General features: G+C 48.5%; 1 protein-coding gene across 1 annotated transcript in view; it reads right to left on the reverse strand.

Annotated features, from left to right (window-relative positions):
• LOC144141018 (uncharacterized) overlaps window positions 1-22,882 on the reverse strand; it is a 67,087-nt gene that overhangs the window by 16,603 nt on the left and 27,602 nt on the right. Inside the window, exons 3-7 of the mRNA XM_077672494.1 lie at window positions 21,566-21,613; window positions 15,252-15,647; window positions 14,069-14,416; window positions 10,894-11,211; window positions 9,106-9,453 (exon numbers count right to left, since the gene is read on the reverse strand). Coding sequence (XP_077528620.1) covers window positions 9,106-9,453; window positions 10,894-11,211; window positions 14,069-14,416; window positions 15,252-15,647; window positions 21,566-21,613 — 1,458 coding nt within the window. The remainder of the gene's footprint in view (window positions 1-9,105; window positions 9,454-10,893; window positions 11,212-14,068; window positions 14,417-15,251; window positions 15,648-21,565; window positions 21,614-22,882) is intronic.

The raw sequence follows: 22,882 nt of genomic DNA on the forward strand, positions 1-22,882 counted from the left end.
GTTGGCGGCGGAGGCGCCGTGATTTCGTCAGCTCATCGGGCAGCTGGCCGCGACCAAAGTTCTACAGCGACTCCAGGCACTCTGTTTCTATTACTGTTTATTACCATTGGATGCGAAAACGCGGCGGAGGCACGAAAAGCCCACTGAGCTAGCCGCACGGTCGCTGTGCAGGCGGCGGCCACGGCCGCGAAGTGGCCCAGGCCGGCGCAGGTAGCTCGAGTGATAGCTTGTTACCGCTGCACGAAATTGTCCCCAAGTCCCTACCATGGTGGCTTACCTGAGAAAGGAGTTAATGGTGCGATGGTGGGTTGCATTAAAAATTGTCATCTGCACCGCTTACGAGAGCGGCACTCGAATATCCGCCGCAGTGCTAAGCCAACACATCTGTAGGCGGACATGTAGGCAGACCGGCCGGCTGCTCCCAGCGCGCGTCTTGCCACCCACCGTCTTGAGCGTCGCGCGTCGTTCTTTAGCCGCGGTAGCATTTGCACTCGCAGCGCCTGCGTCACATCCACGGTCGCTTTTTAATTAAGCGCCTCACAAGATCTGTACGTGGGGGCATTCGCAGAAACTGCCGTCGATGCGGATTCGACAGTGCTACGGTGGCTCTGCTCTGTGATATCCCTCCGACGGTCACGTGGTCAGCTTTGTTCACACAAAATCCATCGTTTCGCGGCACTCGCTGAAACCGAAACTGCGACTGGCCGCATTGAAAATGCCTCTAATTAAGCAACCGTCGCACGCTGAAGCAAATGAGGTTTCTACAGGTTATAAGTAGGTCACTAGCTACCTATCGCAACAAAAAAAACAAGATGCAAAATTTTTGTGTCAGTGCCCCTTTAAGCTGAACCGTTTAACGTACCTCCTGACTGTATCCAAAAAATGTACTTCCGGGATCTTACGACCTTCCACGCCCGTTCGATACTTAACGGCGTGAACAAGTATCGCCCTCTATGGAATTACAGTAGTGGACGACGATAGCAAGGATGTGTAAATTTGGTCTGTTGCAATCAAATAATGTTTGCTCACCACAGCGGAAAGGACGAGCATATTTCTAGCTGAAAATGTGCTGTACAGCTTCGTTTACATATTCCTAACATCTTAGCCACTAACAGCATAGTATTTTTAATCTGCCTGTAAGAATTCTGTAATAAGCCACCGTCTTGCGAAGAACTCGGCAACACGTATACCTGTACCTATTCTGTACGCTTAAGACTAAACTTGAACTTGCTTCCTGGTTGTGGGCGCTGAACCGCAATCAGCAATCATGCAGGCATATTGGCGTCTCCTTCTCTACGTTTTATTTGATGCTAAACAAAAGACAACGTGCTCACTTTATTAAACGGGCTCATGAACTGAAACCCTTCCCGTTCAACCGAGGTATAGCGGGTAAATTAAATACATTGAAAATGGATGTTCGTCCTGGACCAGGACGAATTTTTCTTTAATTGCGAGGTTTCCGAGAAAGCTGTATAGCTTTCCTTTGTAGCCGTATGGCTGCATTTAGGTGGATGCGAAACTTTCCTTTACAGAAACTTACTCCACCTTGGGGATTTCCCCTAAATCTGGTCGATCAAAATGAATGTTTGGTTTTAAAATAAAAAAAATGTAGAAAGGTAAAGAAACAAGATAATTACGCAGAAAATGACTCACTGGAGAACTCGGACCGACTTAACACATTATTCCGCGGACGACACCGTCGATATCTCAACCGTACAGAAACGCCGTCAATTTTGTCAACGCTGCAGTTTTTAGGGCAGGCTCTGATATGTAAACTCTTCTTGAGTTAAAAACTGGGCAGCACCACAGGCACGTGTAGCATGCTTACATAGCGCAGGCGGGCTATACTATTAGAGCAGCACGCGCGGTTTTGTGTGTCTTACCCTCGGACCAAGTGCTTATCTTGGCTTCTACAGGAACACCATACTTCCTCTTTCCCGGGGCAACTTCCAGAGACATGCGCACTTCGACTTCATACGACGTGCTGGGACTCAGATTGCCTATTAAAAGTGCTTCCTTGGTTGTAGAAGCACTTCTGAAGAAGTCTGGTGCGCGAACCCTCACTTGGAACTCCGGACTCAACGCCAGTAACTTCTCCATGAACGGGCAGTTCCATTCGAGGTAGATTGACTTGGAATCATTGGACAAAATCTTCGTGATCCTTGGTGCGGGTATGACTGTGATAAAAAGAACGCGATAAAAACGTTTTGAACAAGAAAGACGAAAGCCGCATGGGCTTGTACGACATTTCTGTGCAATAACAACTTCATAAACGCAAATGGAAATTATTTTCATTACACTGTTGCATAAGCAGTCGCCATTTCACTACAGAAAAACTCTGTATAAAACCCCAACAAACAGGAAAGTACACGTTCACCAAGACCAGAACGGCTGCACAACAATGCTTGAATGCTGCTTTAGTAAACTCTATAAGTCTTGAAATGACTTGAAAAATTATGGGATGGTAGTTATACCAATATGAAACCATGTATGCGTCAGCTGTGAGGAGTGCATCCGAAAAGGTCTATCAATAAAAATTAACCCCACCCCTCCTGCATATATCAAGAGGACACTTTTCCGAGCTGAGGTATATTTACACATTTTTTTCCTCACAGGAAAAATCCCTCACATCTTTTACGTTTTGATAATTGACGATAAATTGACTCAGAGGCCGTCGCAATTGCGCGATCAATCCTAAGACTGAAAAAAATCAACCAGTACGGATGTCTCCTGTGCATTTTTTTTTAAATCTTAGGCATAGTATGCAGTCGGAAACCAGCCCAGAATTGTCTGTTCAAGGCAAAGCATGTGTGCTGAAAACGATGCGTTGCCGCACGCGTTTTCCCTCGGCGGAAAACCGTTCCGGCCGAGGCCAGCAGCAGACATGAAAGTTGCGGGAACGGTTTTGAAAAAGGAAAAAAAGAACGCGTGCGGAAACGCTCCGTACTCCGCTCGTGTGTTTCACACTCTAAGAAGATCTTTTTTACTTAAAATACACAGAGATAAAAATAAAAAAACATATACCTGTTTCGCAACGGCGACTACATGCATTTTGTCTCACCTGACGGTGGAGTTCGGAACACGGTTCCCACTTCGTTGCTGCACGTGTCACGTACGCATGCCTTGATACGGACTGCATACTCCGTTGATGGCGTGAAACCGAATACTGGGAGGATGTAGGACGATGATGGCAGCGTGCTGCCGTCAATTCTGATGAATGTGTTGATGCCGGTCAATGGGACAGCGGCCTGTTCAGGAATATCAGATACGACAAACATGTCAAGCGGCAAGCCTGTGGGATCTACGAAAAAATGTGTTTTTGGCCTTGATCGTATCAACAGGTGGGAGAGTCTGTGGGAGCATATGTCGGCAGGCTCACTCGCGAGTGCACTCACACACACACACCACTCACAACTCACGAGTGAGTAGTGAGTGAGCCTCGACATCGTTCTAGATTGGCGAGTTCAAGTGCGAGTGAGTGCGAGCTCCATCCGCACGGAGCCCTGCTCACAACTCGTGAATGCGAGCGACCCTCGCGGCGAGCCCCGCTCACCAGTCGCGAGTGGTGAGCGCCACTTGCCACCCTCGAGTCCTGAGCTCCGCTCATCCCTCACGAGTGCACTCGCACTACTCGTGCGATTTCGGAGCTTACCACGGTAAGCGCCGCTATTGAGCTCGTACTCGCTGTTGGCTATTCGTTGCAGCAGCCGCTCGCTGTGATGTTTGTTAGTGGCGCTATTGGTTTTAGCTTCAGAAATATGTCATAACTGCACTCCAGCTATGGGAAACCGTACAATTACCTCTCTCGTGGTGTGTTGATTTAGGAATACAATTTCGATGAACTTCTGACCCCGTAATGCACTTATATTTTTTCGTGTCATAACTCATGGAGGGTCTACTGTGCACATTCGCGTGCGAGGGGTGACTACGAGTGGTAAACGCGACCTCGAGTGAATGCCAGTAGCGACGGCGAGGGGTTAGCGTGAATACGAGTGAGTGGGAATAGTGAGGGCGAGTGGTGAGTGCGAGTGAGTACGAGTGGTGAGGAAGAGTGGCGAATGTGAGCGGGAGTGAGCGCCAGTGGTGGCGACGAGTGGTGAATCTGGGCACAAGTGAGTCCGAGTGATCATGGCGAGTAGTGAGCGTGAGTGTGTCTTATAGTGAGAGGAACAATATATTTTTCTGTGTGAGTGTGAGTCAGTGGCGTATAATTCTACCGAAGAACGTTTGGAAAACGTAAGGAAAAAGCCCGCTTTTAAAAACATTTCGAAATAGAAACGTCAAAACGAAACATTTCTTTTACGCTCTAAGGACGCAGTGCTAAGTGGTTGAGGCTACCGTGCTATTCAGGACGAACTTCGTTTTTTAATTCTATAACAACGCTGTAAGTTTCACCCAGCCTTACTGTCACTTCTCGGATTCTTAGACTGATGCTAGGCCAAAGCGAATCTACACATGAACGTGCTTTGTTGTTGAGTGACTTGGATTGGTGTAGCACTTCAAGCCAAGCTCCCGCAGCAGAAACACGATGATCTGGGACGGGCCACCCCATTGTCTCCTCCCCATAACCCTTGGTTTCCTTCACGGAGGAAGAATAAGATAGGAGGAGAAACTAAGCTCCCTAGCGCGACCAGATAATGTCACAAGTGCTCGTCAGACGTCAAACTAGTGGCATCTGCCGCGGGTGAAGAAATTGCGCGGCCACCGCGATCAGCATTGCACTGCACAGCCACGGTATGAATTGCGGCCGCTATCAGTTCGTCCATCAGGTGCCGCTACCCTCTCCTCCGCCGTCGCAGCTACAAAGCTGGGCAGTCCCCCTTGATTTTCATTATGACATCATCTGGTCGCTCACCCGCGCTTGCCGCAATGGGCCGTTTCGCCTCCTATATATTCTTGCTCCGTGGTTTCCTTGGTGAACGAGCGTCCTCACCAAGTTAAGGCAATCAATCAATAAGTCAAGTAATAAACTACCCAATAAATCAATAAATCGGTCTATTGACCAATTTCTTACATGGTATAGAAATGTCCACACTGAAGTCTGCAACAATCATCAAAGGGCCACTGTCATGAAGGCTAACCCACGCAAAGTACGTTGTCAAAAGCTTCTCGATATCAAACTCGGTTTTCACCCTTCGGGCCTGGATTCAAGATAATATTTCAACTTCAGGAAGATGTTTTGCAGAATTTAAGTGCATACCTGGCCTATGCACAGTGTTGAATTGATGGGAATCATTATACTTTACTTGAAACCCTCCCAAAGTAAACTGAAGTAACAACTTCCTGTCTTGTTTGCACACGTACACAGTGGAGTCATTGACGTCTTTCACCGGTGTGAGTTCGACGTGCTTCTCGATTCTATAATTGCTTTTCACTCATCATATGGTTGATATTTTCTTCTTCGTTCCCTTCGACCATCTTTATAGGCACGCAGCTCTTCGACAGTACTTTATTCCCCCATGGCACCTGACGACCGTTTCGCAGAACATACGACGACGCAGGATTGGTTGGCATCCGCGCCGCTCACGCACGCCATCACGCCAACGTCACCCCGCCCACACCTGCAGAGACTCAAGCCATCATAAAAGCCATTCTACTCCATCATCATCTCACCGACGACATTACAGTCTGCACAGACAGCTAGGGGGCACAACGACGCTTCACCACGGATGACGTTGCAGCACGACCTCCGGGCCGCAAGAATGCTATTTCCCTCCCCTTCATAATTCATGTCACGCAGACAGGCTATGTACATCAGACAGGCGATAGCTCTTTTATTTTTATCCGCAGAAGTACCCAGGCCATCGGCAATGTGAAGTAAGTGGTCATCCAGAAAATGAACACACATTGTCTACGGGCCACCTCATCTCCCACATTTCTTTCCTCCAACTGACTCCCCCCAGATATTCCAAATTCATGGTCAAGCAGGGACGCTCCAACTTTGAATCTACGGGCCACCCTTCGGCCTCGATGGGCTACTCACATCTAAGCACTCTGTCCCCCAGCAAGCCCGCCACCTTCGTAGGACCATGAAACACCCCCTCCACTGAAGATGCATAATAATATTGCGGCTCGGACTTAAGTCACTAAATAAAGTTGACTCTCTCTCTCTCCCCATTGCTTTTATTCGCTCTCATTTGTTCTCCTTTCAGTCGTTATAGGTTCCCAGCTCTTCGGGAGTCGTAACCATACGTGGCGTTCCCAAAGCGCCACTAGAATATTGGAACGTACCCTGTAGGTTGATCTTCGTGAGTTATACTAGAGGACGAAGACGTTGCTACCATGGTGCGAGGAGTCTTTATTGATTTTAGGCCAAAACCCCAGCAAAGTGCTTGTTAATTAATGAATATGGGTCATGAATGCGTCATTGCTTGCGGACAGTGAAGATCCTGCCAGACAACCTTGCTGTAACAATTTATTTCACATCATGTGACGACTTGAGAGAGTGGTAATTGCAATTTTTATACAGTGCCCCTTATCATAGCAAACTGCTGTGAGATATAGATACAGCTTAAAACATAAACAAACAGGCACGAAACTTTGTATGAATGCCATTAAAAAGTTCTATGAATAGTACAAATATTAACCATGACCCAGTAGAAAATGACTACAAGAAAAATTCCTGTAGTTTGTCGTATATTTGCGTCGTCATTCTGTGAGCTGGCATGTCACTACAACATGACGGCTGTCGTAGCGACAGACAGTTCGGTTGTGACTACAGGAATGTATGTTGTTGAGAAAATTTACCTTGTCGTTACGACATAGACGTGTGTCCTAACAACAGGTGGCTTTGTCGTAACAACAGGACTTCTGTTGTCACAACAAAGTTGTCGTCGTACGACAGGAATTCTTGTTAGGTTTCTGCGGTATTCCTGTTGTGATTATATACCGGTGAGTGCAGTTATGACGGAGAACAACACGCCTAGCGCGCGCTTAGGATTGACCCGCGTACTTCTGCGATGTTTAGGAAACGATGCATCGCCAAGATAACACTTTCTGAGCGTGCGGAACGCTGAGCGATTGTTTAAATACTACGCTGCTTACGTGTTATTTGTGCCCTGCAGTATCCTAGTCCGGTGGTGTAGCAGCAGCCATCTGACTATACACGTTCTCATAGGATGGCGCTCTGCATCCCGTGACAGCGTCTTTTGCCAACACAGCTTCCCTCAGTAGGGGTCGTACCTTGCAGTCAAGCCTTTTCCTTACTTTTTCATTGTTGTTTAAATTGCGTAAGCAATAAATACGGCATGGCGGCACAATTTCCGCGTCCCCCCGTCACGACAACCGTATCACTGTGTCCTCATATATCAGGAGACCGAAGAGCGCAGGGAGAAAATAGATGGACAGAGAACATGGGCACAGCTGCCTTCCCGAATTGGGAGGGTGGCGTTGCAAGGGGGACGTCAGACCAAGCGCGTCCCCTGTTCCTTTTTCCTACACTTCCCCATTCGCTAGCCGTCCTGCGGGCTCCTGACTTGGAAAGCGCTTGCCGGTGCTCTCAACGCCCCGAATAAGCGGCCGCACTAGGTGTCCCTACTGTTGACATTTGTCAGCGCTGACGCATACTGTAAAATGGAGTGTTCAGCTACTACACCGCCGAAAAGACGTCAAAAGAAAACCGCTTGGGTTTGACGGCAACGGTATGCCGACACCGCTGAACAATGGAACGAGCGAGATGCCTACGCTTTCACAACAATCTACGATTAGATGTTCTATTATTTTTTTTCTGGATCCGAAGTGGAAAGAACACTCAAGGTGTAACTGTAAGATGTCAACAGCACAGCAAAGTGACTTGACTCAAGCGATGGCTCCTCAGACGTTGCGTTCTAGCCATCATGAAAAGGTGTCTTACCGTGTTTGAGGGTTTGCGTTGCAGAGTGTTTTCATCGTGCGTGTTATTGCAATCGTTTTCCGAATTTCCGCAGTCAGCCACAGTAATCTGGAATGTATAGAACGTAGTAACCTTACTCATTATTACCAGCCATGAACAAGGGGGAGAAAGCAAAAACTTGTGTGTTCCGTACGGGGCACTTTCTTCACCAGTAAATGGTATACTTTACCTCACATAGAGAGTAACATGTTGGAAACGAGGCAGAAACCGCGCGGACCATCTTGAGGCCATCAGTAGCTTCTTGGTAAAGTAATCTCGAACTGACCTATACATCACCAGGGCGGTAAGTTCGCATCAAGGGAACCCCACTCCTCCCTCCTTTCTTCACACGTGTTCGCGTGATAAAGTTTTTGGGAGCACGGTACTAAGATACGGGATGTGTCATTACCGGGGCCCTAACATGCACGAAACTCTTTATGGTAGGCATTTGCGAATACTTTCAGTCAGGAATTAGCATTCCATCAGTCCTTGGTCCGAGGAGAGTCCTGCCTGAGTCAGTCCGTGTTCCGTTATAATGCTTTCAACAATACTTTCTGCTGTTCATTGTTTTTGCATCTAGGCATTCGGTATGGTGCTATAACTGGCGCTCACGCTTGCCACCTTTTTTCGCTCCATGTAATTGCGAAAAAAGTGGCCTGCTGGCCCATCGATTTTTAACTTGCCTGAAAGGATCTTGCTGGGCTTGATGCACTCCATGTAAGAATGACTTTGTTCGGGTCCACCAATTCCGATTTGAAATTTACGGGTGCTGTGAGGAATGATGGCGAAAACACAAAAATACGTTATAAAACACATTAAATGGTAAGTACAAAAAACAGTTTTTTGGATATTTGAAACGGTAGTAATTTTGATATCTGTTTTCTGTGTGTGGAGTATGAAATTCGCAATCGCCAAAGAAGACTGTACGCGGAGCCGTGTTTGCATGGTCACTGCATGTGGTGCTCTCTTATTTCCGGTGTAAACACTTGTAAACACCGTACTTTATCATTCCTACACAAGCTTCCTGTTAAGATTAATATTTGAGCAGTTTTGCAATATTTCGATCATGACGAGAACTGAGGTAGACTTTCGCCAGACCAACTGCACTTGGTTCTGCCCATGTAATAAAGCGGCTACAACGACTCTTGATTCCTTAGGGTAATTGTTCAAGCTACCTTACGCATTTAGTTTGCGTTTGAATTACATAAACATTGTTTCAAATTTTCTTGACTTGCCTAATGGAGCGGTTTCGACTGTCATCAGGGTTTCTGGTCCAATGTGAACTTCACCGTCATCTCCGAGGCCACGTGCACTGACGAACACGGTGTACTGACGTCCTGGCTTCAGCATCAGAGTGGCATTTACGTCATGCTTTTTCTTCGTCTCGTTGGCAGCAGCCATGGCAGGAATTGCTATGTCCATTCCAGCCTGTCCTTCTTCCTCTGCGGGTTCCCAGCGAAGGTGAAATCCTTGCGGCTTGGAATTCCACGCCACGGGTTCGAGGATGGCAAAAGACAGCTGACCATCCTGTTTATATGTGGCCTCAGTTGGCAACGGCACGATCGCAGTTGGGGCACCGGGGGCTGAAACAAGAGCACGCCCTTTACTGACGGATCATGTGTCGACCGAAGAAAATGATGTGTACGAGTTACACAATAGATACGGTGTTTTAGATTTCGAAGGAAAGGATCGTTGCAGCAGATGGCTCTAGTAAAAATGTGTATGCTACCCAATATTTTGATGCTTATAGTCTAGTTTTTACACTCTCTATCTCTCGCTGCGCCCTCCTCTACAATACTCCCAGGCTGATGCGACTTAGCTTTTCCATTAAATTCGCAAGTTCAATGATGTGGCCCCACATGCATCCGGCACGCAATGAGGTTCATAGAAAAGCCCGAGTGATAACGATACTTATACAATAAGGTAAAAACTCTACCACGTGCTTTACAGACGCCGCTTCGTACCCCGGGTGAAGAGCTATGGCCGCTGTATTTTCTACTACTGCAGACCTCCCAACATGCGCATCAATTCCCACCATCCACTCTTCACAGGCGGAAGAAGCGGCCTTCTCCCTTGCCCTTGCACAAACCTCTGCAGAAATAATCATCACTGATATCCGAAAAGCTTGTAAAACCTTCTCCAGCAGTTTCATATCCCAACCTGCCAGAAAAAGTCTTCTCCAGCATCCTCTTCGATGTCCCGTATAATTTTTTTGAGCTACAGCCCATTCCGCCATGCCTATAATTGTGACTGAGAGTTGACCCACCGGGCAAGCCAGGAGTTCGGCGAGCAGTAGCAGGTCTGCTAAGTGATGTGGGTCTGCCCCTCTCGTCGGTTCACGAAATCGCCCAGAATTACCGTCTAGAACGAACACTATATCCCCCTGGGCCCAAAAGCCTCACTAAAAAACGAGAACGCCACCTCCGAGGCATCCAAACAAACACATTTCACCACCACACTAGAGTCCACATACTGGCTCCCCACCCTGTACTCCTCGCAATGCCGCTTCTGCGAGATTCCGGGCACCCTCCACCTAATCACGTGGTGCTGTGACAAGAATCCCCACCTATCTCACCCCGAACCCCCTGCAATTCGCCTTCTCTGAGCACTGGGAGAGAGAACTGTCCAGCTCGGACCTTGACGAACAGCTTTGGCTGGTGCAGAGACCCCAAGTAGCAGGACGGTCTTAAGGTGTCCTGGAATGGGGACTCTTCCCCAGGGCTGACTGATTTAGCGACACGTTTATTCCTCCTCCTGCTACTCCGCAGTGGTTATGAACCAGTAATAATGAAGGCCAACCGTATTACTAACTAATATAGCAAGATAGGTAGGGCATTGAACACGGAGGTTATCTCTGCTTTATTAGGCTTTAGCTTTAGGTACCTCAAATTCTGTAAAGATGCAACTTTTAAGTCTAGGCGAAGTGCGAGAAGGGCCGACTGGACTCATGCTTCTTTTTTTGTCTGCACGAATACGCACTTTGTCGCAACCTGTACAATTTTTTTCTCCACACGCGTCCTCACCTGCGGCCGGCGTTCGCAAGCGCATCCTGGCCGGCTTGCCGAGCTTCTCCGTGTCAATCACCAAGCCATTCAGAACGTAGAAAGGCTTTAGCATAATCTCGTACTCCGTGTATGGTCGCAGCAAGGCGGGAGAAAAGTCGGTGTCAACTCTTGACAGTGTTGCATTGAATGTGTGCTCCTCCGAGACGCTCTGGAAATGGAATCCCGCCAGTTCGGCCGGCTTGCTGCCCTCGGACCACGTCCAGGAGAAAATCACCGATCCGTTGGGGTAGGCCTGACTAGTGAGCTGGACGGTATTTTCCACGAGGTACTTTGGAGCTGTGGGTTGTAGAAAAAGATGGCTCTAATGAGAATAGAACGCACGGCATACCTGCATTCCTGATGCAGATGTCCAAAGGCTTTCTTGATGGGGGAGCAGTTACGTGAGTAGGGCGTAATCAAGTATGGCGTTGCTTGTGGAAGAATGCCCTAACTGTTAAGTTAAAAGTTGAGCATTGATTGAACGACGTCACTGAGACCAGAGAAATATTTCTAAAAATATTGTCAAAGCATTAGTCCTAGGGGCAAGCGCAAATTTGTTCGTTTATTCGGGGAACTTGTCAAGTTAGATTTCTTAAAAACGAGGTTCAGCTGTACTAACTATGAGATGCACTAACTAATGAGCTATTGGTTCTTCTTTGCATTTCGAAAACTTTTCCCGTAAATTTCCCACTGCCTCAGTTTTGCGCAAGGGTTCTTTGCACGCTCTGCGTTAATATGTTGTTTTTTGGCCTCGTACATACTTTTGAACATTCATTCCGTTAGTAGTACGGTGCACCGCTAGCCTGTTATATGCATTAGCTGTGCAATACTAGTGGTTCAGAAACTCGCCTCCCAATAACGCAGCCTCACCACCCCAATCGCCTACACAATTGTCGAAACTTTCCCAACTCGACGAAGCCAACCCAGTGTTTTTATCCTGAACGTAAAAAGCCCACATCTCAGCCCTCTTCATGCAGTCTACACCCTCATGCATGATCCCAGGCGGACACCGCATTAAAATTATTTCTTTCTGCTCATCGACTTTAACGCACCTTACTACTCTTGGGGATACAACTACCCAGGCTACAACTACCCAGGGATACTACCCAGGCTACAACAAATGAGACAGCTCTCCTACACGCCACCAGCATGACGCCCTCATCCTTTGCATTGACCTGGCCACCCGAACCAGACTGGGAAACAGTGCTGCATGCGACTCCTCCCCAGACACCACATCCGCAACTTACGGGGGAATTTAACGTGGCAAAGGATATTAGACACCCTCGATAGTGAACACTACCTTAGTGAAATCGCATCATCCCATTTGCACATACCCCACAAAATTGCTATTGCGAAGATCATTACTTCTCCCGCATTTCGCAAAGCCCCCACCACCCTCCCTCCCATCACCGACAACGTAAATGAGTGCACATTGTCCCTAGAACATCTCGTCTAGAAGCATACCGAGATGATTCCCCTTACCAACAAGAATCCTGCCGCCGACGGCCATTTGCTTTATCTCTGAGCACCCCGCCGAGGTATAGTCATACGGTGGGAACTGCAGAAGCATAACCGCATTCTCAAGAAACGTATTGAGAAATTCGATCCACAAACTACCCAGCACGCTCACACATTATAGTTTCAAAACTGGCACTCCTTTTGCTACGACCTAAGAGACACTCACAGCACCAAGCGCACCTGGCACGTCCACCGGCAAAAAACCTACAATTGCACGGCCACCAACCACCAAATTAATAGACTCATGCGCAGCAGTGACCGGCCTCCCCGAGCACTCCTCCATTCGATCATAAATCACCTGTTCGGCCACCCAATCACGCATATACCCCCTCCGGCCATCAGGCACGTGGGTGCGCCAAATGAAGCGCTTCATGCCCCGTTCACTCAAGCTCATCCTCTTTCCCCCCTGCTTCACCGACATCCTATCGAATTACCGCCACATTCGCCGAAAATATCCCCCGCCCCGCCTTACCCTCGAAGAATCACGAAGATGGCGCTGACTGCAGACAGGCACTTACTATAACGCTACCGTCCTCTCCCACAATTTCCACTTACGCTTCGAGTTTAACGGCCCGGACTGTCAAGCTCCTGCTACCACTGCCAATCTCGCCATTCTGTTCCTTCAACACCATGTTCCTCTCCCTTCCCCAAACCCCTAGCAGTGGGAATGCAGGCTGACTAGCTCTGACCAGCAGGAGCGGCGCAGCCTAGTCCAGCTGATCACATGAGCAACGGCCTCGAGAGGCCACGCGCGGTCTCCTGTCCGAGGAGGCCACCCGCTGTTTTTTAAAATTATGCGTTTTATTCCAGGGTACACCAAGATTTTACTGACGTCATATCCGTCACGGAAGTGATGCCAGTACAACGAACACAAAAGAAACGGCAGAAGTTTCATTTACGGAAATGGTGCTGCCGTCTAGGAGAAGAGAAGGAAGCAGTGCATCTTGACGCTAACAAGCGCCGACCGTTGGCGCCTCGATCGCCCAACGTAGGCGGCGTTGTTTCTGATTTGGTGCGAAGAAAAACGCCAGCTGGAAGCGGAACGCGTTCGCGCGTTCATGGTCCAAGCTACAAACTGCCTCTCGCGTTTCACAAGCTGAGCTCGCAGCAACGCAACCGTCTGCCGTACACGCAAGGAGCAGGACGGAAGAGGTGGCACCTTTGCCGAAGCGACCCGAGAGCAGGACGTCACTCGCCAAGTGCACCCACAAGACAGCCGCCGACCAGCAAATCATGCTCCTTTCTCTGCAAATTTCGCTGCACATTTCAATTTTGTGTTTTATTGATTACTATGACAAAGGAACCAACCATAGGTTTTTTCTGTTAAATACGTCTTGCCTCCTCCTAATCTCTGCCATCCCCCATCTAAACGATTTATTGCGTGCGCAAGTTGTTTTTAAGCGCAGTATGTGTCTTCTGATTGTGGTTCATTGCTTGGTAGTGCTTGTTTTTTACCTTAGTACCACCCTAATTAAACGTTTGTACAATACGCTCGAATTTCTTAACTTCAATTACCTTTAAAACCGAAATTTTTGCAATTTTTACATGTCTCGTAGGCGCGATGTAAGGAACCTTTAGGACGCTCGGCAAAGTGAAATGTTTTCTACCAATCACGGCATACTGTCTATGTACTTGCCCATGTGGCTGGTTTCAATCTTTACCGACGTCTCGGGTCCCACCAGGACCTCTCCATAGTCTCCAAGGCCCCGTGCACTGGCGAACACGGTGTACTCTTGACCAGGACTTAGTGACAAGGTGACGTTAAGGTCGTAGCTTGTGGGCGTCCTTCCCGAAACCAAGTATGGAAACGTGAAGCCTCGCTCGGCCGTCTGTCCCTCCTCGGCAGGCTCCCAGCGCAGGTGGAATCCCAAAGGCTTGCTGTTCCACGCTTCCGGTCCGGTGACTGCAAGAGCCAGCTCGCCCCACCTGTTCGCCTGGTCGATTGTTGGTGGCAAGGGCACAATCTTCCTTGGTGCGCCCGGAGCTGCGCAAATGAACACTTTTACACTTGTTGTCAACGCCAATTTCCAGAACCTGTGAATTGGTCACAGGTGACAGGAACTTCGAAACTTCAATGGCGTCTGCATATTATGTTTCCATTTTAAACTGTTATGCAAAGCTTGCTGATTTATCTGAATACAGAATGAATTGCCCTGAGTTCCGCTAGGAATTTCATACTCCATAAGGAATCCTGCTACACGATATGAATTGGTATAAATGTACACAATAACCAAACAAATTGGGGGAGTGCGTTGTGACTCGCGTAGGCGTGCAGGGGCAGTATCGATAATAAGGGGTGTGTCGTTGTGAGGATATGGCTGAAAACTAGTCTGAGCAATCTGTAAGAAAAGCTGCAGTTTCGGCGGCACGAAATGCCAACGCTGAAAGCTCGCTCGACCCCGCTGTTTACACGATAAACTAGGTGTTTCGAGCTTCTAAAGATGTAGCAAAGTGCAAATCGGGCCAAGCCTCACGGTCTCAAGTAAGCAGAATTCAATGCGAACGCATCACTAATGGTCCACCAATCAACCTTTTATCAATTTTCTCACTCTCTTCTCGTTCCTCTTGACAACTATCTGAAAACACATATTTCGAGGCTATCAACTTGCTTCCAAGTACTAACTACACATTCTTCTTTATTGGGCCAAACGCTCTGCATAGTTTTATATGGCGGAGAAACGTGGTCTGTAAGCACAGGATTTTGCTGTACTGAACAACGCGCGCATGAAGGAAATTCGTACCTTCGCGTTGCTCTCGTACCATCATAGACGCGCACTTGATTGGAGCGATCAGAGGCACCTCCAAGCACTTGTGCTTACCTAGTACGGGCGTCCGCACCGTGAGTGTGGTCGCCTTCCCCAGAGTGCCCCTGATAGTGGGAATAGGGGGAGGAGGTCCAGGTTCATAACCATCGTCGTCGTCGTCGTAAAAACTGCTCGGACGGTCGTTGATGCCCCCTTCAGCGTAGAAGAACGGCCTGATGAAAATGTCGTACGTAGTGTTCCCCCGCAGCTGGTAAGCATAAAAGTCGGTTCGCTGCGGTGACAGTGTCTCGCGAAAGGTGCCTTCCGTGGAATTCGCGCGGAAGTAGTAACCGGCCAAATCATCATCGTTTTCCCAATAGACTGCGCTCCATCTCCAGGTGAAGCGCAGCGACCTGTTAGCCAGTGTCTCGCTGCTTAGCTCGAGTCTCCTTGTCTTGAAGGCAAGAGGTGCTGCAAAAGATAATTTTCGAAGATTTCAGAAACTCCTACGGAAAACTGTCCGAGCAAATACGACACTTAGACGTGGGAGCAAGTGGCCCTGTATAGATACAATACGGCGCCGAGAACCTAAATACACCCTTGTTGCAACTAGCAGTTTTTTAATAAGGCAGAAAGAAAATGCCAGAAACAGGAAAACAGGTGACGATGCCCCGTGCGCTTTGGGTACAACACGCAGTGAGACGTCACAAAAGTTGTTAGTGGCGAGAGATCACTGCAGAAGCATCTACAAACGTTTTCTTGAAATACACCGCTCCTGAGTTGTTGAGCACATTAAATAAACGTAAATCAAAACTTTCCGGAAGCTGCTATAATTTTAAAAACACGCACCACAGCTGTTATACATTGTGATACAAGATGCTTCCCTCACGCTTCAGTCAGCCATCCTGCTTTCAGTTTCGTTTTAGAAAAGCATTGAGGCGCAGTTAGTGAATTCAGCAACCTTCAACGGGGAACGCCGGAGCTTGTGCAAGCAATAATCCCGTTAGGGAGCGGGAAACGGAACAAGATGTGGTTAAGCGACCCGCCTGAGCTAATCTCTTGTTCTCCGCGCGCGGATATCGCTAATGGTAAATTGGGGCCGCGCCCGGTTCTAGCCTTATCGGCCGTGAAAGGTCCAGTGTAATTACTACAGGTCGTTAGCATACCAATCCGACCTTGTGCTCTTCATTTCGCGACTCGCCGCTGTTCGTACAGAATTCGTAAATCCTGTGTGCTTTGTTATGTTTGTGTAAGTGGAGAGGGGGGGGGGGGGCTGCGTCCGCCACAATGACTACTGAAGACAGGTGCTGGGAGCGAGTGTGTCTTTCACGCTAGGTAGCGCAAGAGAATAAAGGTACGTCCTCACTTGCGGCGCCACGCGCGCAAAAACGCGCGCCGCAAAACGCCATTTCGCAGCAAGATTCCTCTGCCGCGCAAGGATGGCTCCTGACCCGTTTCCGCGGCAAGGCGCTTTGCGCAAAACTCAACGGGCCAATCAGCGCCCGAGTCACGTGAGCTGCGAAGTCAGTGCTCTCCTCGGGGAGGTTGGCCGGGGCGGAGAGACGGCCAGTGCTCAGATCCGTTCTTCCCTGCTCCCCCGTCGGAGTGGGAGAGGGCCGGTTTGCACTGCCGCCGCCGCCGCTTTTGCGCGCGCGCGCGCTCCCAGTAGTGTGGCCTTCAAAAAGCTCTTTCTTTTGAACAGCGCAAGTAGACGAGGACGAGAAGTGGACAGGACACAGCGCTGTGTCCTGTCCACTTCTCGTCCTCGTCTACTTGCGCTGTTCAAAAGAATGTCGTACCAACACGCCCAAGCTTATACCTTAGTGAACTTCAAAAGCGGCGGCGTTTCTGCAAGCGCGGCGCGGCGCGCGCGGAGCGCCACAAGTGAGGACGTACCTTAGGAGGTTCAAAGCGCAAGCGCGAAGAAACAACGGCAACCGGAAGGAACGATTACCACGAAAAGGAGTGCTACTATCAACTAAACTTTTATTGAAAAAAAAACCCACAAAAATATATAGATGAAGAAAAGACACATAAAATAAGATGCTGCATCAAATGGGCCACACACAAGCGAACCTTCTGTTAGCTAACATCAAGATAGTCTATTTCAATTAGACACAGATACGGAGGGGGAACTAACACACTCATCACAGGTGGCTAGGTTGAAAGCTGCTGGGTTCCCCGATAACCTGTTGTCGAGCGTATGTGAGAAGCTCGTAAAATGGGTGAAGTCTGGGTGCTGTTCCGAGCTTAACTGAGACAGGGCAGAAATTAGAAAAAGAAAGATCGCGGTGGTGGCCTACATGCATAGGATTCCACACTGTTTGAAAAAAGTGGCGAATCGATTTGATGTTGACGAATTCTTTCGTGCCCTGGTAATATTTCTTGTGTTTGCGCGGATGTCGAAAGAAAGGCCACTTCAAGCTCAGGGTCCGGCCTTTGTTCTGTCAGACACACTTATTCACGTGTGAGCTGCCGCGTGGCGGTGGTTTAAGATACCGTTGAAGTGCAAACGCGCATATATCGGGCAAAATGGATGCTGTTTGATTATCATGCTGCGCGAACAAGAAGGGTCCCTAAAAACTGGTGAGCTTTTCAAACCTGTCCGCGCATTGCTCGTCGTATGGATGTCATCCCTTGTTCAATGAAACAACAATTTTATATCGACGCCGTGACCAAAAGACGCGCGAAATCGTGGAGGCAGCTCACATTGCGAAAATGGGTGATTATTGTGTAAGTGCCCCCTCCGTGTCTGTGTCTGATTGAAGCAGACTATCTGGATGTTACCTAACAGAAGGTTCGCTTCTGTCTGGCCCAGTTGATGCAGCATCTTATTTTATGATTCTTTTCTTCTTGAGTACGTATTTTCGTGTTTTTTTTTCAATAAAAGTTTAGTTGATAGTAGCGCTCTGCCCCGTTATAATCGTTCCTCCCGGTTGTCGTTGTTTCTTCGCACTTTCGTTTCACCATGAACCCTTACCAACTCGCCCAGCTTTCTTTTTTACTTCAGAATAAGAGGGGGCGGGGGTCGCCCGGCAGGGTGAGGTGAAGACACCCGCCAGTGTGGCGCCTAGCCCAGCAGCCGTGCTTGCGCGATATTCGAAACGGCGCTTGTCGCTTTTCTCTCGCGGCCGGTTCGATGGGGGTCTGGGTGGCGTATACGCGTTTCCTAGTCAGCGCAGCCAAGCGACGCATGGCGCCATCTAGGGACATGTTTGAAGGTATGTCTACGTGCATGTGGCCCTCAGTTTAATCGCTCAGAACCGCTTGTTCTCGTAGTGTATAGTAGTTCCGCTCCTGCGAAGGAAACATCCTAACCCGGGTTCAAATCCCCTTACCGTTTTTTTCCCACTTTTAAGGGTTTGTCACATTTGAATATTAACATTTGTTATCACGCATAGAATGTATTGATGACTTTTTTATGCATTACAAATGGGATTTTGGGTACTTTCGTCGCCTTTTAATCAGTTTCAGCTACTGCTTCTGGTACGTTTCTGCGGGTTTTCCCTTTTAGGTCGGTTTCGGCTGTTTCCGTTGAATATTTGTTGACACCGTGGTTTTCAACCATTGCAGGTCTGTTTTGGCTGTTATTTAGTTCAGTTCGGGTGGTTTTATATGCTTTAGGTACGTTTATGCTGTGATATTATCTTCATAGGCAAGCTCAGGGGACAGCTGGCTGTACTCACTAGGAAACGCATATACTCGTCTGTGTGTCGAGTGTAGGCGGGCACACCGTTTTCCATTATTACACCGGTCATTTTTCGTTAGGCCGGTGACAAACCATAAAAGTGCAACCACGATGCTCGGCCATAGATGGGTTCTTGGGGGTAGGCCATGGCTTAAAGACGTAAAAGCTACCGTTGTCACGTGAGGGCGCCTGCGCCAGCCGTTGACGCTCTAGGACGCACCGGTGCCTCGCTCCTATTTTGTGAAGTATTGTCATACGAGATATCCTAAGGAATTGTTGCATAGCAGCCAATGAGTGCCCGGTTCGACGTGGATCTGATCACGCCTTCCCTGCGGAACCACCCAATCAGTGAGCCTGTTCGACAGCCATGTTTTTGACCTGCACACTCGCAACACTATTAACGCAGTTTTTTGGTATTTACAACCGCAGGTGACCGACGCCTACAGCCGAACAGCGTCGCTGTGGTTCACCGAGGTGCAAGTGTCTTGTCGTATGTGTACAAGATTTACGAACTGCCATGATAATTTGTTATTTTAAAAGAATAATTGAAGGAACCAAGTGGCTCTAAATAATGCTTTCAAGCTTGCTTAAAAGCGTCGAAGAGAAATTTTAACCCTTTTTTTGCCGCCGGAAGACCGCAGATTACGCGCCGCAAACGAAAATGCGCAAGCGACGACGCATTTCGCTGAGCACACGTGTCGTATTTTTTTTTTTCACTACGCGTGCTTCGAATGCATAGAAAACACTTGCATGGTTGAACACGTTGGGCTCCTTAAGCAGAAAAAACTTTCTGTAAGCACCCAAATACCATTTTCACACAGGTCGTCGACTGTTGAAGCACTTGTACAGTTTAATTTGTCACCAACAGATGGCGCCACTGCTAGGAAAATCCAAAACAGTGGACCAATCGTAGGGCCGTATTTTGTACATGGGGCCTAGAGGGAGTTCCGCAACCTCTATAGTAAGTAACTATGGTTACCCCTACCAAACGTTAAGCCTAGATATAGGCCCAATAATTTTTTCTGTTTCTTGCATCCCTCACACAAACAGCCGCTCCGGCCTGGTATCGTGTCCGCCATCTTTAGATCAGCTGCAGGCAGATAACAATCACTGTCTTAATTAAGCCCGTTCTACATGGTGCGTTTTTCGTCTGTGAATTCGTTGGAACGAACATGAGCACTTGCGAAGTTCGCAATGCCTGGAAATGTCGTCTACATGGCCTGCGAAGGTCACGATCCTCGCATTTCAGAGGCACATTGATTGCAGACTGAATTAAGTCTACCGCGAGGAAAGCATGTTGGGATTTAAAAAAAAGTTTCATTTTACTTTCTGGAAAGCTGTTCCAGGTTGTTTTGCAATAAATATGAGTTTATCTGCGGTTTCAGGCAACAATCGCCAATAATTTATCAATGTACCCACACAAAGCAGAGAAGACAGACACAGCAAGCAACCCTGGGTTCGCTTGTTTTTTGTTGTTGTTAGGTGTCTTCGATTTTGCTGCACTCGCTGCACTCATTCAGGTAGTGCAGCACTCGCCTCTTCAATTTTCGAGTGCAGCGCGCGGCGCCTGCACCTTTCTGTTCGATTTACCGACGGTGCAGAGACTGCAGGATGAGTTCACGGCTTTCCCTGCACCTCCCAGGGAGGAGGTGCAGAAGCAGACGACAAAAGTGCAGGACCGATTCTGCCGTGGCGGCGCCTGCGCTGAACTGGCTGAACTCATCCTGAACTCGTGCAGAAAGCGCAGGCCGAATCGAAGAGACCTGTTGTTACCTCGGTTTACCTCGGCCGGTTCTTCTTGGGTTCTTCTGTACTTGTTCCCTGCTTGTGTCCGCCACTTGCGCGGATACCGATTAAGCGTTGTGAACGCGCGTGCGTTTTGTTTCTGTGCACCCGCGCCTACGCCGCGCGTATGCAATCAACCCCGTCTGGTTGCTAAGCGTGCATATGGCGATGCCGTGACGCTCACCTAGATATGTTCCTATTGGCCGCAGGTCCGGCCCCTCTATGTCGCCCGAGCCGCACGAGTGGCGTTCGCGGGGGATGCTAGACCATTCCAAACATTTGGCATTTTGCCGCAGCAACAAAGAAAGGTCGTTTTGCCGCACGAGCGGCGTCGCATCTGCGAATTTGCAGGGGAAATCGCACCATGTGGACGGGCTTTAGGCCGGCAACATGAGAAATCAGGACAATACACTAGACGTTTTTTTTTTTTTTGCATAACATAAATCGTTATGGAGGAAGCGGGATGATATTTATTTTCTGTATTGTGTCCTTCGAACGTCCTAGAGGTGGCTGTGGAGTCCCGTTCCCTCGTGGTCATTAACTTAGAGCAATCAAAATGTCGTTGCCCGTAGGAACATAATAAAAAATGCAATTAGAATACGTTTACCATGCGAAACTCGTATTTGGGCACGAGCCAACACGAGCCAAACTTGCAAGAAAAGACGATCGGGCGCCATTAATAAAAGAAACACAAATACACCTGGTGCACCGACAACCGGTCGACGTGGATACCGCAAAAGCGCTGTCAGATCAGCCTAAACCTCGGTAGACAAACGCATTGAACAATCAGATAATCAGATCACCAGCATTGCAACAAAGCGTTCGATTTAATCATTTGTGAGTCTACCATATGTGTGATACAATTTTCAAGAAAACTAACACATGGCTTTATGGGGAAGTATATTGTTTCTCTTACCACATATCTTGCTGTCCTCATCTGCTAAAAAATCGTCCCGAGGAAAGTCTGCAATCGTTGGAAAAAAACATTAGGATGAGATATTTAGCTGTTTACACTAAGCAAAGTGCGTACGGAACCAGGGGCAAAGTCCAGCCTGCGAATAGTGGTATACAGAAACAGCCAGCGGTGCCACTAGGCCGAACATGACACGAAAGTAAAATACTGTTCAATGAAACGCAGCAGTATTGCGGAAACTGGTGCGTTTCAACTTTTTAATCCTTCAAGAAAAAAAGGAACGTCCTTAATTAACGTGTTAGTTTGAGTTGAGCACACAAACCTTAATTACTTTGTGACCGTGATCTTTACACATGGAAAGATATACGTAGAATCTCATGGGTGGAGAACCTTGCTCGCTTTGTTTTCATTTATACATTGTCTTGGTGTGGGGCAACCAAGGAGGTTAACCTCCTTGGGCGTAACCAGGACGGCGTGGGGGCCAGGGGGGTTTCATGTCGAACCCCTCCCGCAATTTCCTTAAAGGGGCACTGACACAAAAATTTTGCATCTTGTTTATTTTTTTTGCTGCGATAAGTAGCTAGTGACCTACTTATAACCTGTAGAAACCTCATTTCCTTCAGCGTGCGACGGTTGTTTAATTAGAGGCATTTTCAATGCAGCCAGTCGCAGTTTCGGTTTCAGCGAGTGCCGCGAAACGATGGATTTTGTGGATTTTGTGTGAATAAAGCTGACCACGTGACCGTCGGAGGGATATCACAGAGCAGAGCCGCCGTAGCACTGTCGAATCCGCATCGACGGCAGTTTCTGCGAATGCCCCCACGACTGTCACGTACTGATCTCGTGAGGCGCTTAATTAAAAAGCGACCGTGGATGTGACGCAGGCGCTGCGAGTGCAAATGCTACCGCGGCTAAAGAACGACACGTGACGCTCGAGACGGTGGGTGGCAAGACGCGCGCTGGGAGCAGCCGGCCGGTCTGCCTACAGGTCCGCCTACAGATTTGTTCGGCTTAGCACTGCGGCGGATATTCGAGTGCCGCTCTCGTAAGCGGTGCAGATGACAATTTTTAATGCAACCCGCCATCGCATCATTAACTCCTTTCTCATGTAAGCCACCATGGTTGGGACTTGGGGACAATTTCGTGCAGCGGTAACAAGCTATCGCTCGAGCTACCTGCGCCGGCCTGGGCCACTTCGCGGCCGTGGCCGCCGCCTGCACAGCCACCGTGCGGCTAGCTCAGTGGGCTTGTCGTGCCTCCGGCGCGTTTTCGCATCCAATGGTAATAAACAGTAATAGAAACAGAGTGCCTGGAATCGCT

This window comes from Haemaphysalis longicornis, unplaced genomic scaffold (genome assembly GCF_048455015.1).
Source record: "Haemaphysalis longicornis isolate Haplotype H1 unplaced genomic scaffold, Haemaphysalis longicornis Haplotype H1 scaffold_590, whole genome shotgun sequence".
NCBI lineage: Eukaryota > Metazoa > Arthropoda > Arachnida > Ixodida > Ixodidae > Haemaphysalis > Haemaphysalis longicornis.